Source organism: Anomaloglossus baeobatrachus, chromosome 5 (assembly GCF_048569485.1).
Source record: "Anomaloglossus baeobatrachus isolate aAnoBae1 chromosome 5, aAnoBae1.hap1, whole genome shotgun sequence".
NCBI classification, from domain to species: Eukaryota; Metazoa; Chordata; class Amphibia; order Anura; family Aromobatidae; genus Anomaloglossus; species Anomaloglossus baeobatrachus.
This window is the reverse complement of record NC_134357.1, coordinates 248519551-248545178: the sequence shown is the minus strand read 5'-3', so window position 1 is coordinate 248545178 and position 25628 is coordinate 248519551. Positions and strand designations below refer to the sequence as shown.

The following is a 25628-nucleotide window of genomic DNA, read 5'->3' as shown; positions in this document are numbered from 1 at the left end:
AATCAGGAATCCAAATTGACATAGCCAGCCTCACAGAAATCAAGTTTTCTCAAAGTTGTGGTTTTTTTTTTGTTTTTTTTTTCTTCTCGGAGGGTTTTGTTAAGTTTTTTTAGTGACTGACATGTATTTAACCCCCGACAATCTCTTGACCAAACCCCACTTTGCTAACTGGACTCCCATAGGCACAGGAGTAATTCAGTTTTTGGGTCTTATGCTTCACATGGGGTTATTGAAGAAGCCAGCAGACGTGCGTCAGTATTGGGGTGCTGATGTTTTATATAACACTCCAGTATTCCATATGGTTATGCCCAGGACGCTCTTTGAGGCCATTCACAAATTTTTGCATCATAATAGCACTGTGTCCTCCGATGACCCTAACTTTGACCCACTTCACCTTTGACATCACTTCAGCAACTAATTTGCTGAGGTGTACAATCCCCCAAAGGGACATCTGCGTGGACGAGTCCCTAATACATTTTAAGGGCAGGCTTAATTACTACAATACCTGCAGAGTAGGAGGGCCAGGTACGGAATTAAATTCTACAAGCCTCAGGGTACACTCAAAGATTTAGGATTTATGAAGGAAAGAACACCCGGATTGAACTTCCTGAATGCCCCCTGTCCTGAGAGTGAAGGAAGGGGGGAGGGGGAAGTGTGTGTGGAGTTTGTTACAAGAACTGCTAGATAAGGGTTCATCACCTGTATATAGGTGGTATAAATTTTACACCCGCATCCCACTGCTCAAATCCCTCTCTGCCAGAGCTATCGCAGCTTGTGGTACTGTGCGGGAAAAAAACAGAAGATACTCTAAGGCGCTAATTGGGTAGCTGGTCAGAAAGGGTGATAGCAGAGCCCAATATAGCAACAACATGCTCATGATCAAGTATAAGGACAAGATGGATGTCCTTTTTTTGACCACAATACATGGTAATGGCAGCATCCCACCGCTGTACGGACCTGTACAGGGTTCATCTACACAGGTCCACAAACTAGAATTTGTTCTTGGGTACAATAACAACATTGGGTGGGGGTTTGATCTCTTTTGATCAAGTTCTCCAGCCCTATAGTGCCATGTGCAAAGTTAAAGTGTGGCATGAAAAGCTGTTCGTACAGATGGAAATGTATAACGCTTGTGTGCTATCACGATCTGATGGCAAGACTGGCACATTGCTTCAGTTCCAGGAGGCACTAATACAGTGAAACCTTGGTTAACGAGAACAATCCGTTCTGGGAGTGTGCTTGTAAACCAAGTTTCTCCTCTAGCAAAGCAAAGTTTCTCATGGAAAATCATTGAAATGCAGACAATTCGTTCCACAACTTGTTCAATGTCCCATTCCACACAGGCACAAACACACACATTATGCTCCTTACCTTCCGTTCCATCACCGGCCTCCTGGTTCTTGCAGGTCGCCGGTACAGGATGTGTATCGGGTAGCCATCACGACCGATGCCGGAACTTGCGCTGACGTTAAAGGCAGGAGCCGCTTGCCTCTGATTGGTCAGCACGCTGCCTTGGAGAAGCGGCTGACAGCGGAAGTTCCTCCCTCGTTGCAATGGCTTCCCGATACACATCCTGTAGTGGCGAACTACAAGAACCGGGAGGCCGGTGAGGGAACGGAAGGTAAGGTGAGCATAATATGTGTGTGTTTGTGTGGACTGCAAGAGCCGGTTAGAGTGCTGTGCATTTATGGAACCGGAAGTGTGTGCAGTGATTATTTGCTCGTACGGCAAAGCTTGCTTGTAAACAGAGTTACAAATTTACAGCAAGCTTTGCTCGTAAAGCGAAATACTCGTTAACCGAGGTTCCACTATATTTGAAAGTCAGGAAGGGGCAGACACTAGTACCAGGGCAACATTTACCAGGTACGGTCTCCCAAACTGGAGAGAGAGAGGAAGGTCAAAAAAAGGTGCAAAGTATGTTACAGAAGGGGAATAAGAAAGGACTACTGTAACATAGGATCCAGCTCCCGACAACAATACTGAAGTCCTTTATTGAACATTTAAAATCCAAATAGACACAAGACAAAAAATAGTAGATGAAGTCCATGATGATGATATGAATGCCGATGTTCATGACATGCAATTCAGATGATCCAGAGTCCTGTTTTGATTCTCCAGGATCTCAATCTGCGCATACGCAGCCTCCTCAGCCATTTACCTGAAGTCTATCACGTCTACCGCCTGGAGATCAATGGCGCCTTCCTTGGGCCGCTGCAGCCCCCCCCTCCTCCCAGCCCCGGGCTCGCAACATCGCCCTTCTTGTGCCGCTGCAAACTTAGAAGCCACATCCGCATTATAAGACATTCTCTAGGACTACAAGATGGAACTCCATTTTAACATTAAAGATACATTTTTCTTATTTTCCTCCTCTAATTTTGGGGTGCATTTTATAATCCACAAATACGGTAATTTTAGGTGATAACCTGATAAAGCTGCTTTACAGAATGCCGAGGAGGTGTAAAGCTGTCTTCTTTGAGGAATCTCAGGATTATCACCCATTCTGGTTTCACTCGTGTTTCTTTATTACTTGTTTCCTTTCTGGTTTTGTCTTCAGCCCCAATCTACAATGTTCACATTCCAATAAGAACTAGGGGAAACCTAAAGGAGGATCTGTTTCTTTGTCTGAGTAGTAATACTCTGTCATTGCGGTGATTAGTTAGTCCACCATGTAACGTATCATGTTTCTTAATGTTTCAGGTTTTATTACCCATCATTCTGTAGACGCTGCTCATCTGATGGAACGGCCATAAGTGGACATTTAGTAGACTATTGGTGTGCCATTATAGAGATGGATAGGAGTCACATGACTGGGAAGATCCTAAGGCTCACACTGAAGATCATCTATTTACTGACTGGGGAGGTGAGCTGGTCACATGACCTCTGACTTACATTGAGTAACTGTATGTCATGGTTCATTTCTCTGCTTTTGATGCGAGCTCGCACGCCAAGCCCCATTCTTTCCCTGCAGATGAAGGCTGAATAAAAATAAGCCGTTACTGAGCCCCAGATTCCGGAAAATGATAATGTTACAGTTCTCGGAAAATGGTGATAAAAGCAAATGATTTTATTTTTACCAGTAAAATAAAAACTATACATGTTTGGTATGTACTAACTCATAATGAGTTGGAAATTCATACTGTCAAAACAATTGTGTAAATGCACTTTTTTTTTGGGGGGGGGATTTCACCGCACTTGCAATTTGTTTTCCCATTTTCTTGTACACTATTTGGTAAAATGAATGGTGTCGTTCAAAAGCATAACTCGTCCGTCTAAGAAAAACAAGCCATCATGTGGCTATGTTGACCTAAAAATAAAAAAGTTATGGTTCTTGGAAGAGGGGTGAGGAAAAAATGAATATGAAAAATGGAAAATAGCCCGGTGGTGACTAGGTTAAATGTCTTTGTGAATTGCTGGTTTGCCCCTCTGACGTGCCCATCGTTTAAAAGCTTCTAGATGCTAAAAAGCTGAGTGAAGCCATTCTATCAATAAAAATGTTGTTCCTTTTTTTTTTTTTTTTTTTTTTTTTTTTTTTCAGGACTATGTACCAATAAAGAAGTCTGATGATGACGACATTACCACACCTTTACCTCCTGCACGTGAGAAAGAGAACGATGTAAAGATCCTGGACCTCACCAACAAGATCATTGAGCTGCTGACCGGAGAGGTGAGCGCTGCTGAGAATACAGCAAGGATGACCTGAATAACCACCCTTCTGTTCCCCCCCCTCTTAAAGTGTTCCTGTGCTTTCAGGGGGCATTGTGTGTTGTAATGACATTTCGTCTGGTGGATAGTGTTAGGCTATGTGCCCACGGGAGCTTGTTCCTGCGGATTTTGCCGCGGAAAACCTGCCGATTTATCTGGATTTTCCAGATAAATCCGCAGGTTTCAGCAAGTACAGACACTCCCCATGTTATCTTATGGGACATTGGGAGTGCTGTGTCCATGCTGCGGTTTGTGTGGCTGCGGAATATGCTGCGGATGTCCCGCAGCCACACATAACTGCATGTCAATTATTCCTGCGGATTTACCTGCGGAAATCTGCCTTGGTCCCATACTTATCTGCCTTGGTAGCAGACACCCGAGTCAGGATGGCAGTGGAGCTAGGAGCAGGAAGGAGGAGGTGGGCAGGGCCTGCATGAGCTTCGGTCATGTGACAGCCAGAGCTCGTTCAGGCACGCCCACCTTCTCCTGCTCAGTACAGACGCTCACAGACACGGCGGCCAGAAAGGGAAGTGCTGCGTGATGGAGGTATGAACGCCCCGATCACTCAGCACTTGTTCTGCATTGAGGATGCAGTGCCCAAGCCATGGTACTGTATCCTCAATGCAGAATGCCCGCACCATATCCGCAGGACATTCTGCAAATAAACCGCAGCATGGAAACAGATAAAGTTGTGCTGCAGATTTCTGGGAGCTCCTGCGGATATAACCGCAGGACACTTTCCCCCGTGGGCACATAGCCTTAAAGCGCACAAATCGCCAGGATTTTCCTATATGACCTAAAGCCAGTGCTATACAGGCTGATTCTATACATGCCTTTAGTGGTCAGCTTGGATGTATAGGTTTTGAAACACATAAAAGTAAAGTTTGTAAAATCATCAGCTTCTTGAGTGACAGCAGCTGATGGCTGGGGGGTATTCATAGTTATCCCCTCCCCCTGTTGCTTATGCTAATTCTATTATACAATCATTTTAGTTTGTGACTAACAGGACCTGTGCTGATGTCATACCCATGTGACCAGAAGGGGCGGGGCCTTAGCCAACAAAATGTTGCTTCCTGGTATCAGCTTTGTTTGCTGAGGCCCTGCCCCTTCTGGTCACATGGGTATGACCTCAGCACAGGTCCTGTTAGTCACAAACTAAAGCCCCAAGTGATAAAATAAGTATGAAATAGGAAAAAAATAGCACTTGTACGTCAAAAACTGATGTGAATGAGGCCTTATTGTTTAGGCATACTACTTACTGTTAGGCTTTATTCACACCCCAATACTGCATTGTTATTTGCCAAAACCAGGCGTGGCTCCAAAAGACAGATCAGCTGTCAGTCTTTCTGCTATGATTTTCTTCTGCAAGTTCCACGTCTGGTTTTGGTATAAACACGGATTGAAAATACTGATGTGTGAATAAGTCCTTAGGGAATCCTTATCAGCTTCTGTGAAATTTCTTGGGGGGTGGTGGGGGGAGGCTAAATATACAACGTAAAAATTTCCTGCCTAATTTACTGATAAAATCTCTAGCTCTTTAGGAGGAGACTGAAGTCGGCTCTCCGCTGTCTGAATATCTTTACAGCTGTGAGAAGCTCTCTGCTTCTGAGCTGGGACATACCATTGTGTGGGGGTGGCCTGTAGGTGTAGCATGTACATCTATTCTGCTGTATTGCTTCATTCAGAGGGAAGCTGGATTACTGTATATTATGGAGGAGGGTAGAAGCAGCAGAAGAGTTAAACCCTACAGCGGTCTCCTCTGTGTGGATCTGTGTGAATTTTATACCTAACATCTTAAATTACAAATGTGCTTAAACTTTATCTGCAGGCCTGGCATTTCTGGCTTGCTTGTCAAATATCCACAGAATATATTGGGCTCATTGCAGGCTTGGCATTAGTTTTTCTGTTTGCACTGTTGAAGGGAAGCATTGATATTGGACCTCGTGGCTATTCCTCGTCATACCCCCTTCCTTCTGAATATGCCCCAATCTTTGTCTCTCTCCTTGAATTGTTTTATGATTACTTTCAAATGTTTAAACTATTCTTCCTATTTCCCCATGCTTGTTTACGCCAGCCTCTTGCCTCTATTTCTTAAATTTTCCGCTCCAATAGCTGCCCCCACACGTCCAATGCGTATCCTCTATTCATACATCTTTTGAAAATTGTTAAAAAAAAAAAAAGTGGTTGAGATTAGAAAGGGTTCTAATATTAGGGCAAGGGGCTCCCACTATGCAAAGGATAAAGGGACCTGCTTTAATAGGATTTATTTTGTTGTCATCTAGAGAGAACACTTAAAAGAAGTGAAAGACGAACCTATGAGTAATACTGAGGAGGACTGTGATGCTCATGTATGGACTACACTGAGGTGCAAGGAGGAGGAAATCCCCATGACTATAAGTACAGGTAAGGTACATCTCCATTGGTAGTATGTCTGGTTGTATGCCAAAGTGTCATGCATGAATGTTTCTGTAGAGCTGGGCTTAACATTATGACAGACATCAGTGACTCACACTAAATATATTTCTCCTCAGAAAATTCATTACGGCACCAAGAAGTACATTGTATGTCATGGTGATCACATGGGTTGAGAAGCTATGTCCATGCAGTCACCTCGTGATTTCAGCACTGATTGACACCCAGGTTCCCGGTGTAACTGCTGGGAATCAGAGAAACCTGTGATTTTGATAATACCCCTTAAAGGGGTTGTCTACTACTTGGACAATCCCTCTTCATTCCACTTGTTAGCCCAGAAAAATAAATAACTTTATAATCCCCTCTGGTGTGGTTGCCTAGAAGTGGCGCAAGTTGCCCTAATAAACCCTCCCCATTACTAATCTAGAGCTTAGTGAGCTGTCATTAACATCTTATTACCCCGACTGCCATTGCATCAGGGCAATTTAGGATGTGCTGGGTAAAGTCTTGGAATTGTCACATCGAATGGATGCAACAGTTCTGAGCGACTGCAGACTGCTATTTTTTAGCTATAGAAAAAGGAGCCAGCACGATCTGAAATTGGCATGCATCATATAAAAAGAGCAGATTCACAGATTTATTCCAACTGTACTAAAATAAAAAATGAGATTTTTAGCAAATAATTGATCAATTCTTTGAGCCACCCCTGCCAACGTCACGGCAAATCTCAATAGGGGGGTCCTACACTATATTATGTATTTCATGTGCCATACGGCCTCCTAGATAAAGTTAAAAGCAGAACCATATAGATCACACATACCTGTAACCTGTATATAGCCGCTTCCATGTTACAAAAGAGGCAATTATGGATAGAGGCCAGCCCAGATCCAAGCATGTGGAGCAAGCTCTACACATACCAGGACTATATCAGAACTGACCCTCCCAGTGCCAGACAGCAACCATTAATAAAGGCGGACCAGATCCAAGTATGGTGCTTAATTAGCATTGCCTGTGGAAAGGGGTGAGACAACTGAATGTGAACAGCCACCAACAGGAGGAATACATTGCAAACCAAAATCAGGCGTGCATAGGATGGTGGTGGTCAGCCACCAGAAATATGTAGCATAACTACAGTCATAACAGAGAAAAAGGAGCCAGCACGATCTGAAATTGGTATGCATCATATAAAAAGAGCAGATTCACAGATTTATTCCAACTGTACTACAATAAAAAATGAGATTTTTAGCAAATTTTTCAGCTAGGGGTGGGGGGCAATATCCATGGGCCTCTCCAGCCTGAGAATACCAGCCCCCAGCTTTATCATGGTTGGGTTTCAAAATTAGGGAGGTACCACACACCTTTTTTTCCAAATTAATTATTTAAATTAAAAAAAAAAAGCTGCATGGGGTCCGTCTTATTTTGAATTGCATTACAGATAAGGACATGGCTGGGGGCTGCAGCCTGTAGCTGTATGCTTTATCTGCGCTGGGTATTATAATCACTTTAGGGACACACACAACGTCTGTGATTGCAAGCAGTCAGACACGCTGTCACACATGCTGGAGGTGTGTCTGAGTGCAACCAATCACAGATTCCAGGACTGCCGGTGGGTGGGGGAAGTAGTGCATATGCATGAGGTTAATGAGCGGCCCCAGAATTCGTGTTACAGCTGCACGGAGACTGGTAAGTATCACGTGCCTACTCTAATCCGCTAGCCCTGTCTTCTACCATTTTAAGGTGCATGATTTGAGTCCTCATAGACTGTTATATGGGGACCAGTATACCGCCAGATATCTGGGATTAATTCCGGGCTCAGACAGGTGTTTTATTTTAAATCTGGTCTGCCCCACCAATACTGGGTACCTATGGGTTCTCCCATCTCTCTCTCTCTCTTATATATATATATATATATATATATATATATATATATATATATATATATATATATATATATATATATATATATATATATATATATATATCTCTCTGTCTTGCTCCAAAATTCTGTGGTTACCGTGACAAGCTTCTCATTGGCCGCTCGCCCAGGCTCCGCCCCCCCCACGGATTGGCAACTCTGCCCCGCCCCCCCTCACGCATTGCACGCTCGCTCTGGCCCCGCCCCCCCGCACGCATTCCCCGAACAGACACGGAGCCCCGACTCCCAGGTGAGTGCTGTACCCCCGGGAGTCCACACCAGCGTACGCCGGCAACCCAGCCGACACATACCCTCGCATTGCTGGGGTTGCTGGCGTACGCTGGTGTGGGCTCGAGTGCGTGCGGGGGGCGGGGTACGCTGGTAACCATGGTACACATCGGGTAATATTGTGTAGCATGGTTACCAGCGTATGCCGGCTCCCTGCCCATTCAGATCGTTGGTCTCCCGCTGTCACACGCTGATGCGTGCTGCACAGCAGGAGACCAACAAGTGACCCAGCACTGTCTCTTTGAATACTTACTTGATGTGTACCATACTTACTAGCATACCCCGACTTCCGGCACACGTACGCTGATAACAATGATACACATCAGGTAACTATGGAAACCGCTTTGCATAGTTGCCCCCCTTGGCCACGCCCCCACGCTCGGCCACGCCTCCCCGCTCGGCTTTGCCCCACACTCTGCCCCCCTCGGCCACGCCCCCCACATTCTGCCCCCCTCGGCCACGCCCCCACACGCTCGGCCACGTCTGCCCTGCTCGGCCACGCCCCCCACACACATTGGGCACCTATACACCTCCCCCCAGGACTACTCCACCTATCAGACACCTCTCCTCCAGGACTACTCCTCCTATTATACTCCCCTTCCCCAGGACTACTTCTCCTATTATCCTCCTCTCTCCCCAAGGACTACTCCTCCTATTATCCTCCTCTTCCCCCAGGACTACTCCTCCTATTATACTCCTCTACTCCCAGGACTACTCCTCCTATTATCCTCCTCTCCCCCCAGGACTACTCCTCCTATTATCCTCCTCTACTCCCAGGACTACTCCTCCTATTATACTCCTCTACTCCCAGGACTACTCCTCCTATTATCCTCCTCTACTCCCAGGACTACTCCTCCTATTATCCTCCTCTCCCCCCAGGACTACTCCTCCTATTATACTCCTCTCCCCCCAGGACTACTCCTCCTATTATACTCCTCTCCCCCCAGGACTACTCCTCCTATTATACTCCTCTACTCCCAGGACTACTCCTCCTATTATACTCCTCTACTCCCAGGACTACTCCTCCTATTATACTCCTCTACTCCCAGGACTACTCCTCCTATTATCCTCCTCTCCCCCCAGGACTACTCCTCCTATTATCTTCCTCTCCCCCCAGGACTACTACTCCTATTATCCTCCTCTCCCCCCAGGACTACTACTCCTATTATCCTCCTCTCCCCCCAGGACTACTACTCCTATTATCCTCCTCTCCCCCCAGGACTACTACTCCTATTATACTCCTCTCCCCCCAGGACTACTTCTATTATACTCCTCTCTCCCCAGGACTACTCCCCCTATTATACTCCTCTCCCCCCAGGACTACTCTCTCCCCACAGGACTACTCCCCCTATTATCCTCCTCTCCCCACAGGACTACTCCTCCTATTATACTCCTCTCCCCCAGGACTACTCCTCCTATTATCCTCCTCTTCCCCCCAGGACTATTCCTACTATTATACTCCTCTCCCTCCAGGACTACTCCTCCAACACACACACACACACACACTGCACAAAACATACCTCCCCTCAAAACACACACACAAACACACACACACACACACACACACACACAAATCGTGCAACATACAGCACCACACACACACACAACGCTGCAGACACACACCGCTCTACAAACAACGCAACACACAAACAACACCGCTCTCACACCCCCCCACCCAGACAACACCCAAAACATTTACAGCGCCCTACACAAACACTTAGCAACTACAGACAACATATATATAATATATATAACAAAAATCATACAGTAACTACACAATAAATTCTAGAATACCCGATGCGTTCGAATCGGTCCACCTTCTAGTCACTAATAAAGAGCTAATTATTGTGTTGAACAATAGGTTAATGACAATGTAAAATTTTATGTAGATTTGTTTTGCTACTTCTGCACGAAAAAAAGAACTTAAAAAAACTTGGGCAGGGTTTGCAGGAGAGGGGTTGCTATATTTTGAGACCAAACCTTATTATTTATTTATTTATTTTTTTTTTAAAGGGAACCAAACATCAGGATTTTCGTGTATAAGGTGCAGCCAGTGCAGTACCGGCACTATCATGCATGTTGTGTACATACCATTAGTGGGCAGCTTGGGTGTTTAGGCAGCGAAATCCAACTTTATAAAGTTTGAAAATTCGTGCGCTTTTTGATTGACGTGTGCACCTCTGCTGCTAATGTCTGGGCGTGTTATGCACGTGTTCCCCCGCCCTCCCACCAGCCTGTTCCTCCCTCTCTCCTGACGTCCGGGCGTGTTATGCACGTGTATCTCCGCCCCCCCCACCAGCCTGTTCCTCCCTCTCTCCTGACGTCCGGGCGTGTTATGCACGTGTATCTCCGCCCCCCCACCAGCCTGTTCCTCCCTCTCTCCTGACGTCCGGGCGTGTTATGCACGTGTATCCCCGCCCCCCACCAGCCTGTTCCTCCCTCTCTCCTGACGTCCGGGCGTGTTATGCACGTGTATCTCCGCCCCCCCCCACCAGCCTGTTCCTCCCTCTCTCCTGACATCCGGGCGTGTTATGCACGTGTATCCCCGTCCCCCCCACCAGCCTGTTCCTCCCTCTCTCTGGTTGTATTTAAATTTCCCTCTTCAGTGACATGACGTCGGAGTTGGCGCCTGCGCATAGCGCTTATCTCCGGCGCCATGTTACTGAAGCCCGCTGTACCGTGCAGCCGGGTGCACGAGAGGGCGGCGCATGCGCCCTCGCTTCTTCAGATCCCGTTGTGACCGCGGGAGCGCGCGCGGTTACAACAGGACTGGAGATCAGCTGACAGGAGGACGCGATTGCTACGCTACCAGCACAGCAGCCGCCTAGGACACCGGGGCTCAGGTGAGGTGAGTTCACAATGCTGTGTGTGCGCCCCTGCGTTGACCTGAGCTCACCTTCTGAATGCACGGTGTGTGTGTGTGTGTGTGTGTGTGTGTGTGTGTGTGTGTGTGTGTGTGTGTGTGTGTGTGTGTGTGTGTGTGTGTGTGTGTGTGTGTGTGTGTGTGTGTGTGTGTGTGTGTGTGCGTGTGTGTGTGTGTGTGGTGTGTGTGTGTGTGTGCGGTGTGTGCGTGTGTGTGTGTGTGCGCTGTGTGTGTGTGTGTGTGTGCGCGCGCTGTGTGTGTGCGCGCGCGCTGTGTGTGTGCGCGCGCTGTGTGTGTGCGCGCGCGCGCGCTGTGTGTGTGCGCGCGCTGTGTGTGTGCGCGCGCGCGCGCTGTGTGTGTGCGCGCGCTGTGTGTGTGCGCGCGCGCACGCTCTGTGTGTGTGTGTGTGTGTGTGTGTGTGTGCGCGCGCGCGCACGCTCTCTGTGTGTGTGTGTGTGCGCGCGCGCGCGCACGCTCTCTGTGTGTGTGTGTGTGTCTTGAATCCAGGCCTGGCATTACTGGAGTTTCCTCCGGTAGCCAGTCTGACGCTGCACTGAAGCGTGTTGTTTTTTTTTCTTCTTTTCAGATATTGGATCCGGATTGGACGGCGCGGGACCCTTGACCCAGGATTACTGCGGAGGGGGGTTCCTTATTTCAATAAAGATGGAGTCACTAATTGTGTTGTGTTTTATTTCTAATAAAAATATTTTTTTTTTTATTTTTTCTCTTTACTAGAAATTCATGGTGGCCATGTCTAATATTGGCGTGACACCATGAATTTTGGGCTTAGGGCTAGCTGATAATACACACCTAGCCCTAACCCCATTATTACCCAGTGAGCCACCCGGCATCAGGGCAGCTGGAAGAGTTGGATACAGCGCCAGAAGATGGCGCTTCTATGAAAGCGCCATTTTCTGGGGTGGCTGCGGACTGCAATTCGCAGCGGGGGTGCCCAGAAAGCATGGGCACCCTGCACTGTGGATTCCAATCCCCAGCTGCCTAGTTGTACCTGGCTGGACTCAAAAATTGGGCGAAGCCCATGTCATTTTTTTTTTTTTTTTTTATAATTTCATGAAATTCATGAAATAAAAAAAAAAAGGGCTTCTCTATATTTTTGGTTCCCAGCCGGGTACAAATAGACAGCTGGGGGTTGGGGGCAGCCCGTAGCTGCCTGCTGTACCTGGCTAGCATAGAAAAACATGGTGAAGCCCACGTAATTTTTTTTTTTTTTGGGGGGACGGGGCAAAAAATCCTGCATACAGTCCTAGATGGAGGATGCTGAGCCTTGTAGTTTGGCAGCTGCTGTCTGCTCTCCTGTATACACTATTGGATGAAGTATGCTGAGCCTTGTAGTTCTGTTCCCCCTGCCTCTCCCTCCTGCATACAGTCCTGGATGGAGCATGCTGAGCCTTGTAGTTCTGCAGCTGTCTGCTCTCCTGCATAGACTAGTGGAGAATGAAGAACATATTGAAGGAAATGACATCAGACCTTTTTTTTTTTTTTCTTTTTTTAAACAATCTTTAATGGAATTGTTCACTGTTAAAAAACGCAGTGAGCAAAAAAGCACCAAAATGCGGTAAAAACGCAGGTGCGTTTTTGTCTGCTCACTCATTCTTTTCTATCAGAGCAGCACCGCTCAGATCAGGAGAAATGCTCATCTCCTGTAACCTGCAGTACTCGGCTGCTGGTTATAGGACCTGCGTCACGTGAGCTACAGGAGTAATCACAAGACCCAGTGCTAACACGACAACCATCAGATCCACGTGATCCCATCACGTGACTTCCTGTGGAGGCTGGTGATTATGCGAATAAAGCGATCGCCATTAAAATGGCGCTGTTAGATTTTTAGAGTACTATTTAAGGGGTTGACAGGTACAGGTGGATAGCAAATCCACTCGCGCCTGCAAGGCACACGTCAGCTGCACAAATCAGCTGACATTTGCGCTGATCGCTGCTGGCTGTCTGCGTCTGTCAGTGTGGATTACCAAAATGAGTGCAGGGACAGAAAATATTTAAACGGATTTGTTAAGGAGTTGATAAATGCATTAACAAAAATGCGGCCAAAATCTTGATCTTTCATATTTTTTTTTGGTCAGAAGTTGTGTTTCTGTGACCACAGGTAAAAAAGATGCAGCGTGCTGTCATAGCCATTGAGTTATTTGTCTGCAAAGCTGCTCAAGTTCTTGTATATTTTCTCAATATTTCAATACCTTTGTTTAAATTAAAAAACAAACATTTTAAAATAATTAATTGTTTTGTTTTTTGGGAATAGGTTCTGTTGCCCCCATGTAGTAGTTTTCAGACACTTAGTATTATGGTGCGCTTTATAATATATGTAGGACTATGAGGTGCATTAGATTATACGGACGACTATATGGGGCACATTACTATATGGAGGACTGTATGCTGGAGGGAGAGGCAGGGGGAGCAGAACTACAAGGCTCAGCATACTCCATCCACTAGTGGATGCAGGAGAGCAGACAGCAGCTGTCAAACTACAAGGCTCAGCATCCTCCATCTAGGACTGTATGCAGGATTTTTTGAATTTCATGACATAATTAAAAAGAAAAAAAAAAAAAATGACATAGGCTTCGCCCAATTTTTGAGTCCAGCCAGGTACAACTAGGCAGCTGGGGATTGGAATCTGCAATGCAGAGTGCCCAAGCTTTCTGGGCACCCCAGATGCGAATTGCAGTCCGCAGCCACCCGAGATAATGGCGCTTTCATAGAAGCGCCATCTTCTGGCACTGTATCCAACTCTTCCAGCTGCCCTGATGCCGGGTGGCTCACTGGGTAATAATGGGGTTAGGGCTAGGTGTGTATTATCAACTGGCCCTAAGCCCGAAATTCATGGTGTCACGCCAATATTAGACATGGCCACCATGAATTTCTAGTAAACATAAAAAAAAACACAATACACAGAAAAATATTTTTATTAGAAATAAAACACAACACAATTAGTGACTCCATCTTTATTGAAATAAAGAACCCCCCTCCGCTGTAATCCTGGGTCAAGGGTCCCGCGCCGTCCAATCCGGATCAAATTTCATCTGAAGGAAAAAAAAAAAAAACCTACACACTTCAGTGCAGTGTCGGACTGGCTACTGGAGGAAACTCCAGTAATGTCAGGCCTGGATTCAGGACACACACACACACACACACACATGTACACACACACACACACATGTACACACACACACACACATGTACACACACACACACACCATGTACACACACACACACACACACACACCATGTACACACACACACCATGTACACACACACACACCATGTACACACACACACACACACACACACACACACACACACACACACACACACACACCATGTACACACACACACACCATGTGCACACACACACACCACACACAGCGCGTGCGCGCACACACACACACAGCGTATGCACACACACACCACACACACAGCGTGCACACACACACCACGCACATAGCGTGCGCGCACACACACACACACACACACACACACACACCACACACCACACACAGCGTGCGCACACACACCACACACAGCGTGCGCATACACACCACACACAGCGTGCGCATACACACCACACACAGCGTGCGCACACACACCACACACAGCGTGCGCGCTCACACACACCACACACAGCGTGCGCGCTCACACACACCACATACAGCGTGCGCACACCACATACAGCGTGCGCACACACACAGCGCGTGCACACACAGCGTGCGCGCACATACAGCGTGCGCACACACACACTACACACAGCGTGCGCACACACACCACACACAGCGCACACACACCACACACAGCGTGCGCACACACTCCACACTGCGCACACACACACCACACACACTGCACAGAATCACACACATAGCACAGACACACACACTGCACACACATAGCACAGACACACAGTTGTGAGTGCTTTCCTGCGGTGACCTGGCATTCAGAAGGTGAGCTCAGGTCAACGTAGGGGCGCACACACAGCATTGTGGACTCACCTCACCTGAGCCCCGGTGTCCTAGGCAGCTGCTGTGCTGGTAGTGTAGCAATTGCGTCCTCCTGTCAGCTGATCTCCAGTCCTGTTGTAACCGCGCGCGCTCCCAACGGGATCTGAAGAAGCGAGGGCGCATGCGCCGCCCTCTCGTGCACCCGGCTGCACGGTACAGCGGGCTTCAGTAACATGGCGCCGGAGATGAGCGCTATGCGCAGGCGCCAACTCCGACGTCATGTCACTGAAGAGGGAAATTTAAATACAACCAGAGAGAGGGAGGAACAGGCAGCGGGGGCGGGGATACACGTGCATAACACGCCCGGACATCAGGAGAGAGGGAGGAACAGGCTTGGTGGGGGGGGCGGGGAACTCCTGCATAACACGCCCGGACATTAGCAGCAGAGGTGCACACGTCAATCAAAAAGTGCACGAATTTTATAAAGTTGGATTTCGCTGCCTAAACATCCGAGCTGCCCACTAATGGTATGTACACACTGTGCATGATAGTGCCAGTACTGCACTGGCTGCAGCTTATACACGAAAATCCTGATGTTTGGTTCCCTTTAAATAAATAGACCTGTGCAATGTCTCAATATTTAAGGCAACAGTTGTAATCTTTACTGGTGCCACTTTAGGATGCTTAAGACTTTGTCCTTCTAATTCCATTTATTAGGTGGGAGGGATGGGCAAAACACACAGATTTGAGTTTTTTCACATTTTGTAATTCATTGTTGTAACAATATTTATTATTCACATGCAGTCTTTGATATCTCCATTACCTAAGCCTGTCAGTGTTGGGTCCGTTTTAAACATCTACGTTTTGGACCGTGATGCGTGATTCGGCCATGGGTTTCTGAATTTGAACTTGACACCCTGATATGCATATATGACACTGTTCAGTTCGGGTAAGGAGACCTGGTACCAGTCCATGCGTCGCCATCTGTACTCTGATTGCAAAATACAAATGTGTGAAACAGGCCATGTATTAACAGACGACCTACCAGAGCCTCCATCCAGAAGTACCTAACAGACTTTGGTCTTTGGCACATCAAGGCGCCATTTTTAGGAATTCAGTTGTCATAGTAACGTATCGCCACTCTGTGATGCCTTGTAGACAGCTGATGAGGTGACAGATGGAGAACTCTCCATCTGTCAAGCTCCTTACATTCCACAGTTGCTATTGACATCTGCACATAGGCTCACAGTGGCAGTGCTCGGTTTACCATTTGTGTGCCTGTGTGTAGCTGGGAGTGAGAAAACAGGAGCCCAGGGATCACAATCCTGGAGGTAAGGCAGGATGCCGTATTAATATCCTATTACAAAGGGGCATGTTCCTTTAGGACTAGAAAAGACATGAAATTCACAGGAAGCAATTAAGTAACTTTGTTTGTTTTTATTAATCTGGACAACCCCTTTACTTGGCTATGTTTCCATATTTTGTACAGATCCGTCCAATCAAAAATATCCACAAGAACATGACCATGAAATTCAGTGTGAAGAAGAGGGGAATATTGCTCCAAGCGTCAGTTCAGGTAAATACTGCTTTACTATGTTAATGAGATTCCTTATGAAGCAGCCTACAACAATCCTATTTGTTGCAGTAAAGGATCACCAGCCCTAATAACATAGTGGAACCTAAAATGGCGAGGAGGGCATGAGAGCATGACCTCGACACTTCTAGGTACCTGATCCATCTTGTTATAGTTTCTGTAGTACTCATTAAGCTTCTCTTGCGATTTTTCTATTTAGGTAACTTGACTTTTAATCGTGTGCACCAAAGCAATAAAAGACCAGTGGATGCAGCCGATAAAATTGCTAATCTCCCGGACAGAGGCCAAGTGGATTCCTTTGAGACAATGGTACATAACGATTTTATTGGTTAAGTAAAGCAGGAAAAAGACAAAGCAGCGTGGTCTCCTATTAACTTAACGCTTCTCGAAAAGTGTCCAAAACTTCACTGAAAAAATAAATTGTTTCAATAGAATGTGTGAATGAGCCAGTCAACATTTGAAAAGAAAATGGTCAGCCAACATTTTAAAACGTCAGGCCGGTCTGCATATTTCTCTGCAGAGATGTTGTAGGATGAGAATCAATAACTGCACAGAGTTTGTGGCTGCGGGAGCTGGGAATCTGCTCTGTCACAGCTGAAGGGCTGATTGAAAAGGCAGAAATTGTTTCTTACCATCTCTGCCTTCCTGAACAGTGTATACACATTGCTGAAGAAGCGCAGTGTATGTAGTTTAGGAAGCGCTGACAGCACTTGCCTCTCCTGTTTGTGTTCGCTGAGCGCTGTGAGGGAGCAAAAGTTGCTTGGCCACAACAGAACCAGAACAGCTCTGCAGTGCAGGCAGGAGGCTGAAATCGACAATATAAATTGTGCAAAGCAAAAAAAGCAATTTTATTAGATTTGTAAATACGAAGGCTTTGGTGCACCCTTTGTATGACCAAGGGCTCAGTGCACCATTTTGTACTCTCAATTACAATACTGCGCCCCTCGCCTTACGGTATTTGGCAGTTGTGGAGCTTTGTGTGATCTAAATAGTGAGCCCTGGTCTCCTAGCCATCGATGCTGAGAAAGCCTTTGACAGAGTCCATTGGGGATTTCTGAGGGCAGCATTGGGTCAGTTGGGACTGGGACCCCGATTTCTACAGAAAATTGGCGCTTTATATGATAACCCAACCGCTAAGGTCAGAATTAATGGGGCTTTATCCTCCTCCTTTGCTATACGAAACAGGACCAGACAAGGCTGCCCCTTATCCCCGCTTTTGTATGTAGTCATCATGGAACACTTAGCTAACGCTCTCAGGGGGAATAGTAACATCAAGGGACTCAAGATCGGGGATACCCATCATAAAATCGCATTATATGCAGATGATCTCCTGTTATACATCTCACAACCTCATATATCGATCCCGTCTAAATGATGGAATTCGAACGATTCGGCCTCCTTAGTAACTTTAAAGTTAATCTATCAAAATCAGAAGCCTTAAATATCTCTTTGACCCAAACTGAAGTTTCCCGGGCAATGTCTAACTTCCCATTCAAATGGAGACCCTCGGCCATTAAATATTTGGGTATTTCAATCCCAGCGGACCTCTCCAAACTATATACACTTAATCACTTACCACTACTAGAAGGTACAATCAAGAACTTAAAGTCTTACGGGGGACTGAAATTGTCTTGGATGGGCAGGATGAATGTCCTTAAAATGGATATCCTGCCACGCTTTTTGTACTACTTTCAAACCATCCCCATTTCTCCTCCCAGTAGTTTTTTTCGTACCCTTCAATCTGCTATTATCCGATTTCATATGGGGTAAAATTAAACCAAGAATCAACTTACGCACTCTTACTCTTCCAAGGGAGTGTGGAGGAGCGGGCCTTCCTAACTTCAGAGTCTACATGCAGGCTGCAGCCTTGACCCATATATTAGACTGGCATTTCAACAGCGACTCTAAGCAATGGATACAGGTAGAGCAAGAAGGACTGGAGATCCCTCTCAAACATCTGCCTTGGATACCTCCTTCAGATCTTCCTAACGTAGGGATGCTTTCAGATTTTACCAAAGAAACGCTCAAAGTTAGTCACATAGTATCCAAAAAAATGTCCCCTCCACAACTAGTTAGTCCCCTTGCTTCCTTATTCTATACTCCATCATTTCGCCCTGGATATAAACAGAGAAACTACTTCGGCTGGAGGGCGGAGGAAGACATCCGCTTGGGACATATACTGATTGATGGTAAATTACCCTCATTCCAAACCTTTCGGACACAACTCCCGTCTAGAAGTTCACAATGGTTGGAGTTCCTCCAACTACGGGCATTTGTCTCTCCGGGGAGAACAGTCGGTCGAGTCCGGGGCACTTGTAGTGCCTTTGAGGAACTGTTTACTAAAAACATCCCGCCTGAACACAGTCTCCCTTCTGTACGGTATTCTTATCAGAGTTGGGGTCTCAGGCAAACGAGGCTACCAATTGGCTTGGGAAAAGGAGCTGAAGCAACACTTCTCTGCCGATGAGTGGAAGAAATGTTTCTTATTTACTCATAAATTGTCAGTCCCGTGCTCTGCAGGGGAGAACAATTTTAAGATTTTGACACGTTGGTACCAGTTTCCATCTAAACTACATATTATATTCCCTTCGGTGTCTGCGATGTGCTGGAGATGTGGGCAAGACGTCGGTACAATGACATATCTGGTGGGAGTGTGATGGAATAAAACAGTTTTGGGGAAAAGTCCTTGCTAACTATCAGCTTATAACTGGGAAAGCCGTGGATAACTGTCCCAAGATAGTCCTCCTCTCTATGTTACCACACTTAATCGCTTATCATAAGAGAGACATACTCCGCTTCTGCCTGGCGGCGGCGCGCTCTGTCATACCTAGGTACTGGAAGTCCTCCACAATCCCTCCTATCTCGGAGTGGTACTCTGAAATGGCAAACATATATAGGATGGAGGAGCTCTCTGCCGACATTGCGGGTACTAGAGACAAATTTTGCAGGACCTGGGGAGAATGGATCCTTTTTAAAGATTCTTCAGATTTTGTTAAACTGTTTTGATGGAGCCATAACATCTTATTAAATTGGTGGAGTAAAGCATGGTCAGGGATGAACCGGACAAGAATGTAGGATCACCTGATTCTCAGACGACAGAGTGCCCCTCCCCCACCCTAATCAAATCGAATTACCCACCCCTTTCCCTTGTGTGTCTGCCTTCGTCTTCCCAGCTTACTCACACTGCTACCTACCTCCCCCACACTTCCCCTTCTAATTTTCCTCCCTCCTCCCACCTTTCTTTCCTTTTTCTTCTCTCTCTCTCTTCTCTTCTCCTCCCCTTTTCCTGGGTTCTCGTCGGAATCCAGTTTGAAGATGTTTTTTTGAGGTTTATAGATGAAAAGTGTTCATTATTCGGTCAAATTGTGACAGATTGAGAAAACCTGATTTCTTTACTATGCAATTTATAAAAAGTTTGACATGTCAGTCATTCAGTTTCACATGCTGTATATGTATAATATATGTTTACTAAAAATAGATTGAACATAAATAGCGAGCCCTGGACACACTGTATATGCATGTGCTTGTCCTTTCCAGTGTCAATGTGTGCAGGGGCTGTGTTCTTATCCCCTCCGCTGTGTGGCCGCCTTCGGCAGTGTGCACCGACCAGCCACTACACAGGAGAGGGATGAGAGTGCGCGAACATGGACATACCTCTCCTGTTAGCATCGGCTGCCATTGATTTGTGATCGTTGGTGCAGGCAGTTGCCACTAAATACAGCAGAGGGGGATGACCACTATGATCCTGTATGCAGTGAATGCCAGTGCTTGGAGTGGCCATCACTATAAGGGTATGGGTGGAATTGGTGCACTTGGCACATGTCCACGCCAAGTGTGCACCTAAGCCACCTCCCTTACATATGTAATCAAACTGATTTATCATATTTATAGGGGCTCTGTCACCTATGTGGAGATCTAAATGGTTCAATTTCAGTTTTGGGGCGGACATACTGCGTTTTAAAATATAACAAAAAAGATTAGTCTGACCACTGTTTTGTGATGACACACGGGTCATCAGCTGACCCCCGGCTATCCTGACAACCCATCAGTACGCTGCAATCTCATGATATGGGCACGATCAGTGACCTGCTTCCTGTCATCGCTTGTTCAATGCCGCTGTCAGTGATTGAGAGCAGCATTTAACTGGTTACCAGCTGCGGGTAGATCTGCGATCCGCCAGCAGCTGTTAGACACTTGACAGCCGATTTAGTTAGCCATTAAATGCCAGGAAAGAAGATACTTAAATGGTTCAGCCATGAAATGGATAAACGCCTACAAATGAAATGTGCCCCAAACCCCCAGATTATTAAAAGGTAAAGCTTTATTGAAAATAGAAAAACCTCTAAAAAGTGGGAGGCCAACAGAGGTGATACCACAACACCCAAAAATGGCAGGAGGTGAGTACAGAAATCACCGAATATAAAATAGATAACATTAGAATGTTAGGCTGATAAATAAATGAATGTGAACCAATGGAAATATCCCTAAATTGACACAATAAACGGTGTTAATCTGAAATGCCATCACATGTAAAACCTAGACCACAGAAATGCATGTTTCATCAACATAACTGACACTATGTATATCTACATTGATGTGCCATACAAACATTGCAAGCCCAAGAAATTCCATACAGCCAGTAAACTAATAAAAGTAAAATAAGTGCGCTCTGAATAGGGTAACCCTTACTGTGGAGGTGGCCTAAGCTATAAATTGTTTATTCAAATGTAATAAGAATATCTGTGTATGTAAATAATCAAAATATAGATGTAGTAGCATAATTTTCTGTGTGTCTATGTAGCAATTGCACAAACTTATAATATAATTCTAAGCTGTATAGTCATGAAGGGGTTACCAAGGATAAGTAAACAAATGTACAAACAATGAAAAAGTCTTAATAATGATGAGCAAAAGTTTTATCAGTAGCTTCACACAGAATGTATAACGAACAGAGATGTATTTCATAACATGCTGGGAGAAATTGGGGAGTAGAACACTCCCTAGATTCTGTGTTCTAGTTCCAAGGTCAATGATGCATTCTGTATAATAAATCTATTGAATACACGAGTTTCAGTTGGAGACGCTGGCTCAAAGCGAGAACATGTCTTGTGTAATCATGGTCTGATACATTAACATCAGCTCTGATATACAGCTAATTCGGCACCGGAGTCTGGATAGTTTAAACAAAGACTCAATTAGCAGTCTTACCCAAATTTCTCCCTTGACATTACCTCCTTCTGATGTGCCAGGAGAGATGCACGTATCGTCTGGGGGTGATATCACATCAGAATTTCAGATTGACCATAAACATTTTTTATATTTTTTTTTCTACTTTTCAATAAGGCTTTAGCTTTTATTAATTGTGGGTTCTTCATACTCAGCTCTTTTGTATGCTTTTAATGAAGAAAAAAGTAGTTCTTTTCCTTGCCTTTTTACGTTTAGTGTCCCTTTTTTATATGTGGATACTTCCCTTCCTTATTGTGCTGATTGCGTTGTTTTGTATTGAATTTAGGATGCCAGTCTGAATATTGTGGTAATTGATGGTGGTGAAGGCGACCTACAGTTTAAAGAAGAGGAGGATGAAATTCCTATAGGTGATAGATCAGGTGAGGCGTTTTAAGAGAACTGGTAATAAATGGGAATCCATGCTGGTAGAACCCCTTCATGGCATTTCATGTACATATAGACTCTATACAATAAGAGTGGGTCTCTCCAATTTATCAACACCACCGACTAAAGGGGCGCTCAGTATATGGGGCACCTATTTAAACTTTATGGTGCCTGGCATTATTCTATTGCATACACCATATTGCCACCAACACCATATTAAATAGTGTGACGTCTTATTGCCACTAGCCCAGCACTCAAGTGTCACTACCCAAAGTGATGGCAATATATAAATTGGTTGTTTTTCATAGATCAGTATGCAAGTGTATTACATACTGAGCAAAAGTGGCAGTGGGGACACTAAATGAGTCCATCTCATAACGCTCCTCACTATTATGTGGCCACTACGGTAGCTCCAGATCACAAATGGCAAAGATAACAGAATCACTTATTAGTTGTTACTATTAATCTTCAAAAATAGTGTACGTGCCTCTCTTCTGTTGATAAATGGGAGACCCACTCTTATGGTTTTAGGGGTACTAAGTATAGATTCTCTATGTCTCCTGATGAATTGCAATCACAGCAATGAAACACATTGGGACCTTTATTCTTAAGATAGTTTTGTCAAAAATTAGTATATGGAGATGTTGGGTTTTTGTTTTGTTTGTTTTGGTGGTATCCGTTTGTTTTTCAGGAAATCGTCATTAGGCACGAAGTGTGAGTTGACACCTAGTCAAAAAATGTTATTGTCAAAGGTTAAGTTTTATTAATATCCTACCCAGTGAGATTATTACATATACGGGATATCGGTAATATCAGTCTTTTTAGTTGTTTTTGTGCATTCCTATAAAGAGGGGACACTGTCCGAACAAAAGCCTTGCGGAGTCTAAAGTGACAATCTGTCTCACTATCGAGCATGATTCTCAATTATATTCAGGAATTTAGACCGAAGCCTCCACAAAAAAGTGATAAAAATTATTAGATAACCTTTTTAAAATAGTAGCAATATAAACTTCAACTCACCCTGCAAAAAAAACACCCCCCACTCGGGTTCGTCACCAGTCAGTGCATATTGATGAGTGTTCTCCCCATTACTGGTAATAAAATAGCTACTGGAAAAGCAATATGACCCCCCCTCCCCACACCTCCCCCCAAAAAGAAAAATTAACACCGCAAAATCTGTGCTCCCAATGCAAAGTGATTCACCCACCACAAAACCTTTGGAAGCCCGCACAGTGGCGCATCCACAAGTATGGCCTTGCCATAGCAGTGAAAAGTCACTTAATAAATTACGGAGTGCATGGCTAACGTTTCCTGCTGTTCTAGATATTTAAGGGTCCTGCAAATGGCCCCCACAATCTATTCCAGAAGGATATCTATGCTACAAAAGACAAACAGCACTCAATGACGTCTTACATAAATCTGGTCCTATAACTCCTGTCTTCTATTCCTATTCCTTAGGCGTTTTTCACACATCAGTGTTTTGTCAGTGTCTCATCAGTGTTTGGATGCCAAAACCAGGAGTAGAGCTTACAGAGAAGAGCTATAATTGAAACACTGACACCTGTTCTATGTTTTGGAGACACTTCTGGTTTTGGCATACAGATACTGATGAAATATAGATCAAAATAGTGAAATGTGAAAGAGGCCTAAATACATAACCACTTACAATTTCCTCCGGGACTCCCAATTGTGGCATCCACTGATATTGACTCCAGTAGGTTAAAACCACTTAGTCATGTCTCATTTTTTGACCATTTTCACATCCTCCAGTACAACCTGGTTGGTGTCCTCCACCACTAATCTGAGTACTCCTCCACCACAATCCCATACTGTGGGGAAATAAGCGTACACCTCCAGTCATCCGCTTGCAGGACTGTGGAGTCGGTAAGCCAAACCTCCGACTCCTCAATTTCCCTGATTTTGACTCCGACCCTCTCAGTTGAAACCCTTAGTTTCCCTCCACTCTTGTTCCCGATATTGAAGGGAAAAGAAAAGGAGCTAAAATTACTGCCTGTGAATGATTCATAATGTAATTCCTCTATTTTTGTTATCATGAATAGCCTATAGAAATATTTGTTACATTTTTTTTTTATTACAGTGTTAACCACACACTTAGTTTCTCAGTCCCGTTATTCGAACCCTTAGTACATGAGTTTTCAGTAAGGGTTGGTGCTCTCATGATGCAGTATATGTTGGGAAGTCGGGGAAAGGCCGGGGCCACATGGCGCACTAGTGCGATGCTCGCATGACACGGCTCACGCTGGCAGCACAGCAGGAGCAGAGTGTCATGCTAGTATCCCTGCGTCTGAGGTCCGACTGTGTGAGTGGACCTCAGCTGCGAGGGGCGGGCCGACACTGAGGAGGGGAGGGAGGGATTTGTCTCCCTCTCTCCTACGTTGCCCGCTATTGCGATTTTCGCTCTGCACACGCGGTATACCGGTGTACCGCGAGTGCAGTGCGATTTTTCTCTCGTCCCATTCACTTGAATGGGTGCGAGAGAAAAGCGTCTCGCATTACAGTCGCAGCATGCTGCGATTGTTTTCTCGGTCCGATTAGGGCTGAGAAAATAATCACTGATGTGTGCTGACACACAGGCTAATATTGGTCCGAGTGGAATGCGATGTTTTATCGCACTCCACTCGCACCGATTTTCTTGCCGTATGGCCTAGGCCAAAGGTAGCTCCAGGACCTATAGTGCTGATGATGATCAAACACTCACTCAAAGAGTGGCTGGCAAGTTCCCAAGAATTGGGCACTTCCAGTACAACTCAGATTGATAAGTACACTAATAGCATTTTTACATTTTGGTGTGAATGAATACAGCAAGACTATTCTTACTCTGGTTTTCGGTGAAATGACAGGAACCCTTTTTAATAAGAGTGACAATATTAACAACCAGCTGATATTGAGAATACTTTTAAACTGTATTGCATATATTTGAAAAATCCCATTACCCGTGAAAATTAATAAAATAAACAAAAATGTATGTCTATGTAAAACCATGTATAATGTATTCATAGGACACACATTTAAAGAAAACCTGTCAGGTGATACATGCTGCCTGATCCACGGGCAGCATGTATCAGACACTGCATGTATCCGCTAAGCCAGGTATATTTGACTCTGAAACACTGCGGCATTTTAGAGTAAAAGCCCCTAGAGACTAGTTGGACAGGCAGGTCCCATGAGGCTTCTCTCTACCCTGGATTGACTGGTCTCTGTCTACGTGTGTGTGTGTGTGTGTGTGTGTGTGTGTGTGTGTGTATAAGGAGAGACCGGTCAGTC

General features: G+C 45.4%; 1 protein-coding gene across 1 annotated transcript in view; it reads left to right on the top strand.

The window, feature by feature from the left end:
* Positions 1-25628, top strand: part of LOC142311158 (uncharacterized) — a 63066-nt gene that overhangs the window by 18925 nt on the left and 18513 nt on the right. The window contains exons 2-7 of the mRNA XM_075349334.1: positions 2698-2860; positions 3536-3664; positions 5985-6105; positions 16629-16715; positions 16933-17042; positions 22246-22339. Coding sequence (XP_075205449.1) covers positions 2789-2860; positions 3536-3664; positions 5985-6105; positions 16629-16715; positions 16933-17042; positions 22246-22339 — 613 coding nt within the window. The 5' untranslated portion in view covers positions 2698-2788. The remainder of the gene's footprint in view (positions 1-2697; positions 2861-3535; positions 3665-5984; positions 6106-16628; positions 16716-16932; positions 17043-22245; positions 22340-25628) is intronic.